Raw genomic sequence first — 9,036 nt, 5'->3', positions numbered from 1 at the left:
ATTTATATCTATATAGATAGATAGATATATTAATATATGCACCTCATTGTAATTTCTAGGAAAAGAGATACAAAATATACCTTGTCTCTGTCAAAATGATAATATATTATCATTGTTGTTGCCGTTGTTGTTGAAGTTGTTGGTATTGTTTTTGTTATCGTAATTATTCGACTACTGACCAATCCTCATGGAAGACAACGTGTCTCGTTATGTTTCGGGTATTTTTCTTCCTTGCTATGTAAGAATGCATCCGTGTGTGTGTGTGTGTGTGTGTGTGTGTGTGTGTGTGTGTGTGCGTATGTGTTTATTCGTTCACTGTTTGGTACTGTATTTTGTGTATGCCTCTGATTTTTGTGTTTATGTGTGTGGGGAGTGCATGCATGTGTATTTATGTATGTGTATGTTTTTGTTTACTGTATTTCTGTATTTTGTGGGTGCTTGTTTTGTGTGTGTACATACGAGGGCATGTATGATTACATTGTGTGTGTGTGTGTGTGTGTGTGTGTGTGTGTGTGTGTGTGTGTGTGTGTGTGTGTGTGTGTGTGTGGTCATTATGTATTCCTATGTTTTGTGTATGCCTCTTTTGTTTGTACTTTATATTTGGGCGTACATTTGCGTGTGTGTGCGTGTATTCACTTGGTCTTTTTTTTTTGGATCACGTGTTCGACTCGTGATCGACAGCTATTTCCCTCCTGGAAGAGAGCTCAGAGCTCGTAGGTCCGATCTATGGGTAATGCTATGACCTTTCACACACACACACCCCTAACTCCCCGCCCACGAGAGTCAGAGTAACGACCCGAAGCGCAGCTGTACCGAAATTAATTTCGGCCCTGGGCAGGATTCGAACCAAGCACTACGCGCACCACCATGCTAGTAGTTCATCGTTCTGTGTGTGTGTGTGTGTGTGTGTGTGTGTGTGTGTGTGTGTGTGTGTGTGTGTGTGTGTGTGCGCACGTATGTGTACACCAGTTAAAGAGTGATGAGATATAAGGGAAACTTACCATTACGGCTGGGGGAGTCATTGCTCACCAAAGCTGAGATGGAAAAGACAGATGGTATGCTCCGTCCTCCTCCACCCACTCCCCCTCCCCCTCCACCTGAGGCACTGTTGTTGCTGATGATGTTAGTGCCGATGCTGCTGCCGATGCTGCTGATGCTGACGGTGGCTGAGGGGGCTGGAGCCGCCGAAGTGACAGAGCCACCAAGAAGAGCCGAGACTTCCATGACTGTGCGCGCAGTCTCACTTGTTTGACTTAATTCTATATTTATCTTATTTTCCTTAAATCACACCCGAGGCTAATTCTTTCCTTCCGCACCGCGAGCCAATAGACAAGCGTTGGCACTCCGCGAATTGGGGGGGGAGGGACACGGTTCTCGAGTATGACACTATCGCGTATAGAAACACAGCTGCGAGGGTGGACGGGTATGGGAGGATGTGTGGGCAGGTTTGCGGATCGTGGGTGGGCCGCGGTCACCTCCGACAGGCTTCAAGAGACCTCCCGATCCCTCACGGCACTGTGACACTGTTCCAGGGGCTCAAGACCCCCTCTCACGAGAACAAGAGCCGCGTTCTCACGTTCTCACGACACTGGCACTGCCATTGGCACTGGGACCGTCTGGGATCAATGAATCCCCCGCCCCCCGTGAGGCACTCAAAGACTCCCCCCGCCCCCCACCTCTTCCTCGATGCTCTTTTCCTTCCGCGGTCGCCGGGTCTCTCGGTGTGGGTCGGGTCGTCTCGGCAGGAGGAGACGAAGGACAGAGACCAGGAGGAAGGTTCCTCCGCGCTAAGTGGGTCTCGGAGGGCGGCCCCCTACTGCAGCAGGCGCGGGCGGAGTGTCAGGCCCAGAGCGCTCGTCGAGGGCGGGCGGGCGCGGGCGCTGTGTATTGCATTTCGCTTCGATGGGGGATGACGACACATGTACACACATACACACACGCAGGCCGGGCCAGGCCGACGACGGACGAAGGGAAGGAGGTGGTGGAGACGGTGGGTGAGGAAGGAAGAGGAGGGAGAGGCAGGAACAGCGAGGAGAAGGAGGAGGAGGAGGAGGGTGGGAGGGGTTTGTTTGGAGGTAGAGGTGGTGGTGGAAGAGGAGTTGGAGGTGGAAGAGGAGGAGGAGGAGGAGGAGGGGAGGCGTGCAGCTGTTCCCGATGAGATGCGAGCGAATATTCAGTGCGAGGTCTAGGGCCAATCCACAAGCTGCTGCAAGCAGACCAGGTAGGGCCGCCGGACGCGTCGGGACCTCTCAGGACAGGACCGGTGGCGCGGGCAAAACTTCATTCACTCTCTTGCCTCAGTTCGACGGACGAGTTCGTCGGTTGTAGTAGCCGCAGTGGTCGCCGAAGAAGCCTGTCGGTGGGTAAAACAATGACTTCGTGACGCCTGAGGCTCGTGTCGTCGTCGTCGTCGTCGTCTTCGTCGTTGTCGCGTTCGGCGTGGAAGTTCCGAGCTCGCTAGCGTTTGCGCACGGACTCCGCCGCCGTCGCCGCCGCCGCCGTCGCCGTCGTCGTCGTTGTTGTTCGGTTTCGCCACTTGGGGGCGCTCGTGGGGAAAGCCTCGATCGTCCTTCCTCCCGCGGTGATGGAGGAAACGGTGGAGATGAGGACGGAACAGCCGCGAACTGAGCGAGAAGGAAGAACACTGTTGGTGCGGAGAGCCGTCCAGACACAAACCCTCGCCGGGCTTCGGGGGAGGGAGTGGGAGGGAGGTAGGAAGGGGCTGAGGGAACGAGGGAGGGGGAGGGGAGGGGAAGGAGAACGAAGGCGGGGAGTAAGGTGAGACAAGGTGATGGAGGAGGGGGAATAACGTTGGGGGATGGGGAGGTAAACGGAATGGGGGGAAGGAGAAACTGGGATAGGAAAATGTGAGAAATAAATGAAGGAAAGAAGATAGAGACGAGGATGGGGAGGCGAGTGAAATTGGGGATTTTTAATGGGGGGGAGGTAAGACGTAAATTGGGGGGAGAAAGTGGGGGGGGTAGGTGGGGATAAAGGACAACAGAGAAAGTGGCGTAGAGGAGGGAGACCGGGGTGGGGGGGAGAGGACAGCGGAGGGGACGGAAGAGCGGGAGGAGGAAGAAGACAAGGAGGAGGAAGAGGAGATGTGATGAGGACTGGAGAGACGAAGGGAGGGACGAAGAGAGATTGAGTGTTGGGGAAGTGGAGGGTGATGAGGAGTGGGATGAGGATGAATCGACGACATAGAAACAGTTGCCCAAACTTATATTCCCCGTGGCCCCTGAAGGCTAGATGGATAGATGGATGGATGGATGGATGGAGAGATGGATGGATGAATGGCGGGCGCATCCACTTCATCTTTTTTTTTTTTTTTTTTTTTTTTTTTTTTTTTTTTTTTTTTTTTTTTTTTTTTTTTTTTTTTTTTTTTTTTTTTACACCCGAAGGGAAACAAATGCTAGTGTGTGAGTGAGTGCGTGCCCATGAAAGAGAGAAAGAGAGAGAGAGAGAGAGAGAGAAGAATAGAAGAAGTTGAAGGACCAGTAGAGAGAACTCGTTAAGGATAACAAAGGCCACTCCAAATATAGATTGCCTAAGGTCCCTACTAGAGGATACAAAGTCGAAAATATTCTAACAAGTAAACTAGAAAATGACGACCAGAGATGAGGAAGTGGGGAGGAGGTGGGGAGTGGTTCTAGAAGGTTCTAGAAGAAGCAAGAATGTGTATCGGTGGGGGGTAGGGGGGAGGGGGTAGAGTGCAGGTGTCAGGGGAAGAAAGAGGTGTTTGGGAGAGGTTGCACAGGTTGCAGAGGTTGCGGGTTTGTATGTTTGCTGGGGAGGTGGTGGTGGTGGTTCTAGAGAGTTGGTGTTAGGTTAGCTTAGTTTAGCTTAGGGAAGGTTAGCTCAGCTTAGGTTAGGTAAGGTTAGTTTAGGTTAGGTTAGTTTAGATTAGGTTAGGTCAGGTTAGCTTAGGTTAGGTAAGGTTAGTTTAGGTTAGGTCAGGTTAGCTTAAGTTAGGGAAGGTTAGCTGAGCTTAGGTAAAGTTAGTTTAGGTTAGGTAAGGTTAGTTTAGGTTAGGTAATGTTAGTTTAGATTAGTTTAGGTTAGGTCAAGTTAGCTTAGGTTAGATTAGGTCAGCTTATGTTAGATTAGGTTAACTTAGCTAAGGCTAGTTTAGGTTAGGTTAGGTGGAAATTTGTGGTTACCAAAGACAGGGGACAAAAGAAGGGACGAGTTAAGGACAAGTAGGAATACAAAGAGCCACGAGAGAACCCCAAATAAGAGTACAAAGACGTGGATAACAAGCTAAAGACAAAGAGGCACAGGATGAAATTCGAGTCATGGGGTGACAAAGTATGTAAAAAATTGATTTATAAAGAGCATGGAAAGTAAAACTACAAAGAGCACTCCGTGGGGAAAGAGCGGGAGGGCAAAGAGGGGCAGCAAAGATAAAGATAATGTAGGAACGAAGAGATCAGGTAAAAAGAATTTACAAAGTGAAAGTACAAAGAGCGGTCTTATATCAATTTTAGGCAAGTCATACCAGAGTGTGAGGGGTGTAGTTTGACGTGGTATAAGTGGTATGGTGTGGTATGAGTGGGTATGACGGCAGCAGAAGGTGCAAAGATTATGTAGGGAACAAGTTGTGAACAAGAGAGACAGAGATTATACTAAGAGTAACAGATGTTACATGTAGGAAAAGACGAAATAGTACACCATCAGAAAGTACAAAGAGTTAAGAAGCAAAAGAGGAAGACAATAATATACAAAGAGAAAACCAATGTGATATAATGTAATACACCAAAAGGAGTGATGTTGAAACACAAAGAGAATTAAAGATGAAGACAGCCTCATTCATTGGGAAGATAGAAAAAGAATATGCTTACTAAGAGTAATCCACAACAAGGGGATAAAGATTATACAGGGAATAGACAAATATATACTTGAAGGCCACAGAAGTATTAAGAGGATATATATTTATCGATAAATGTTAGAAAAAATTATGTAAAAAAGGTAGTAGTTAAACCTCTCCAGGAAGAAACAAAGGATAGATGTCTTGGGTTAATATGGATGTTTCTACAGTTTCGATGACATGGGACTAGTTTAGTAGCCGTTAGTGCTAGTTGCAAATTAACTTACCCGGCAAGTAAGTGTTGACACTAGGATAGTTTGGAGGCTAAATGACTAACTTTGCGTTGACAATGGGCAAGTAGAAGGATAGTTTACAAGTCGCTGACACAAGCAACTACTAAATTAGCACCGTGTCAACAAAGCTTATGTCAACGTCTAACAAAAGGAGGAGGAGGAAGAAAAGTAGTTACGGATTGTCAACTCTTAATGTGTACAGAAATTGATGTAACTAGTACAAGTTGATAGAGACCCTGGGCCCTGTCCGGGTACGGACTGCCAGCCCCTTGGGGCGGCACCTCTAAATGGAGGTGCGGATATTGATAGGCGAAGGGGAGACGCCCCATTATGACGTCCACCTTATGGAATCTCGAGTTAGAGAAAGACATGGCACTTGGATCTAGACGAAGACTTAAGTGGGACTACACGATCTATAGTTTTGCGCAATATTCCCTATTGTACAATATTATTGACGGTGTAGGGATGATATTGAAGAGGTACACGTGTTTGGCCTGTGTGCATTTGATGTCTTCAATATAATGTGCCATTCTTCAATACACCGTCAATAATATTGTACAATATGTAATATTGCGCAATAATATCAATCGTGTAGGGGCTCGCTTTAGGGCTTTGAGCTCTATCATCTCGCTGGAATAAAATCTCCTGACGCTAGCCAGAAAAAATATATAAAGATAACATGGCTGCAGGGTTTTTAAGAGTGTACTTACTGAGACGGATGACTGGCATGAACGATGATATAATGACCAACTAAGAGAGATTACGAGATTTTAGTGCGTAGCTGTACGAGCCGGGGGGACCAAAAACATGACCGCAGAATTAGCGGACTAGCTATCGAACTGGCTGGGAACGGTTGTTATGCCATCGGTTTCCGGCGAAAATAACAAGCGTATGCATTGTGTAACGCTCTTGTTAACTCATTCTCTTTAGCGTCGACGTTGTACAGCAGGAGATCGTAGCCCACAGAGTAATGGTGACAGCACACTAAGCATTTTTCGATAGCATGCTACTTGCTTATGCTATTTCGTTTAGGTAGAAACGAATTCGGTTGCAATATTACTATCTGCCATTAGACCCATCCTTGACTATGCGCTACAGTTTCGGTCTCCGTCCTATAAATTGGATATAAATTCACTAGAATCAGCGCAGAGGAAAATGACCAAAATGACACATGGGCTCAGAAATTTACCTTTCGAGGACAAGCTTAGGCAACTTAACATACACTCCTTAGAAAGACGCAGACTTCGGGGTGATGTAATAGAGGTGTTTAAGTGGATCAAAGGCTTTAACAAGGGTGTCGCAAACAAGGTTATCATATTAAGTCATCAGGGCAGGACTCGCAGTAATGGGTTTGAATTGGACAAATTTAGATCTAAGAAGGAAATAGGCAAGAATTGGTTTACTAATAGGGTGGTCAACAAATGTAATCGGCTTAGTAACCATGTAGTGAGCACTGAAATTATAGGTTGTTTTAAGAAAAGATTAGACAACTTTATAGATGGGGATGACAGGTGGTATTGCACATGGAACTAGCTAGTGTAAGCCTTATGGTCTCTTGCAGTCTCCTTCACTCTTATGTTCTTATGTTCTAGACTTCCATAAGAACATCTCAACAATGTGTCTAGCATTCGTATAAGTTTAACTTCTCTTAGATTGTCATTCTGCTTCTCACTATATGACGCAAGAGTAATTTGACATTTGGAAATTTGATCAACAAAAGATCGTAACCTGAGTCATTTCTGCTCAAACGAAGTAGCAAAATCAAGTAACATGCTAGCAAGAACTGCTTAGTGTGCCGCCACCTTTTCCTTATCATTGTATCGCTTCCTCAATCACGCGGTCCACGTGACAACCACAACAGCGTCAGTCTACGGTTGGAAGCACGTAGCCTTTCCCTAACCTAACCTAATCTAACCTAACCTAATCTAACCTAACCTAATCTAACCTAACCTAATCTAACCTAACCTAATCTAACCTAACCTAATCTAACCTAACCTAATCTAACCTAACCTAATCTAACCTAACCTAATCTAACCTAACCTAACCTAATCTAACCTAACCTAACCTAACCTAACCCACAACTGGGAGAGGATCCCGCTGTGGATCATTGGTACCACGTATGTCTGGCACCCACATGGGGATTTCGAACATACGTTCGAATCCTTGTCACGGCTCAGGTTTAGTAAGGGCATCCACTCCTGAGTAATGGCTACCAACTGCTCCTCAACTCTGACCTGAGGTGACCTCAGGTTCCTTCGGGTATGGTCACTGATGTGGCATAGCGTGGACACCATCTCCTTCATTCACATATGTACTGTTCCTTACCATCTGCAAAATTTAGGTCTGAGCGGGTTCCAGCCCTGCAAACCATTGGAAGAAAAAAAATACAAAAGCAAATATCACTAAGAAACGTTAGAGAACACAAATATTCCAAAGTTAAGAAAGTAAGAAGTACCAAAAAAAATGTTCTGAAGTTTCTACAAAATAAGCTTCAAATTTTCTATACCAAAAAATGAAAATAATCAAAGTACATAAAATCAAACCTGACAATAAAGCCTACACCCCTTTCCACAGTAAATATACAGAAGTAGCAATTTATCTATATACCAAGAGATTTTTCCCCCTTATAAGGGAGGTAGCCAAGTCGAAGGCACGAACCCACAACCACCCATTCTACTCCCACCACCCTTTCCCCCTCTCATCTTAGCAGTACAAAAAAAAAAAAAAAAAAAAAAAAAAAAAATGCTGATGTCCCATGCAAAATGTCAAACATCTACCTCAAACACCTTGGCCAGGGGTGGGTAACCCTTGGCACGCGTGCTGCCAAACCTGGCACACTAACGACCTTTTTGTACGCGAAACCCAGAGCTCACCTTAAAACAATAATTGATAAACAAGAAACCAAGGTTCTCCCATATGCAGAACTTAACTATATGCATATAAATTAACCTATATGCAGATAATTTAACCCATATGCAGATAACTTAACCCATATGCAGATAACTTAGCCCATATGTAGATGACTTAACCCAGCACAGTAAATACTAAATAGCAGCAAAGATCACCCAAGCTTTTTTGAACAAACTGGAAAATAGGCTGAGATCTAACAATGAAAGCTTCACTCCAAAAATCAATAGTAACATTGCTCCCTCTAGACAACCATGATAAAAATATATATATAATAAAATTAAATTGCCAAACCCTTCCACTGTTAAGGAACCCAAGAATTCTGGGTTTGACATTTGTTACCCACATGGCATTTAGCCCACATGTCAAGGTCCTGACAACAAAAGTCAACAAGAAACGTAAACCCACTTCAACCATTACCAGCACTGACTTTAGACAATAATGAAGAAACTCTAGTAACCATCTATAAACACTTAATAAGAACCGCTCTAGAGTACGCCACCACAGGACGGTTCCCAACAGTAAGCAAGTCGAACACAGGCAAATTACAAATAACACAAAATGTAACACTTAGAGTAATAACAGGATGCACCAGCATTATCCCCAATAGGTCACTTCCATACAAAAAAAAAAAAAAAATCTTCCCAATAGAACGCTACAAGCAAATGACAGGAAAACAATTCTACACCAGAATACTAAACACACACCATTCAAACTAAAATTCACGGCACCAAACCCAGCCAAAAAAGGCAGCATACTACTCAAACATCTACATCAACATAGCACCCAGGCCACACAAAATATCCACACAGAAACACATACATATCCAGAAAACAAATCAAACCTGTAAGAAGAAACCAAATCAAATCACAAAGGATATATATATATATATATTATATATATATATATATATGTACATGTATGTATTTTTATATTTATTGACATGTATATGTATGCATATGTATAAACATATGTATGGGTACGTATACTCATGTATATATTTGTATATTTACATATATGAATACA

General features: G+C 44.6%; 1 protein-coding gene across 1 annotated transcript in view; it reads right to left on the bottom strand.

The window, feature by feature from the left end:
- LOC143041706 (uncharacterized) overlaps nt 1-1,601 on the bottom strand; it is a 368,955-nt gene extending 367,354 nt beyond the window's left edge. Inside the window, exon 1 of the mRNA XM_076213718.1 lies at nt 1,002-1,601. Within this exon, the coding sequence (XP_076069833.1) occupies nt 1,002-1,224 (223 nt within the window). The 5' untranslated portion in view covers nt 1,225-1,601. The remainder of the gene's footprint in view (nt 1-1,001) is intronic.
- Nucleotides 1,602-9,036: the final 7,435 nt, after the last annotated feature.

Source organism: Oratosquilla oratoria, chromosome 31 (genome assembly GCF_046742065.1).
Source record: "Oratosquilla oratoria isolate Oo_2021 chromosome 31, ASM4674206v1, whole genome shotgun sequence".
Taxonomy (NCBI): Eukaryota; Metazoa; Arthropoda; class Malacostraca; order Stomatopoda; family Squillidae; genus Oratosquilla; species Oratosquilla oratoria.
The sequence above is the reverse complement of the archived record's forward strand: the minus strand, read 5'-3'. Positions and strand labels throughout refer to the sequence as shown.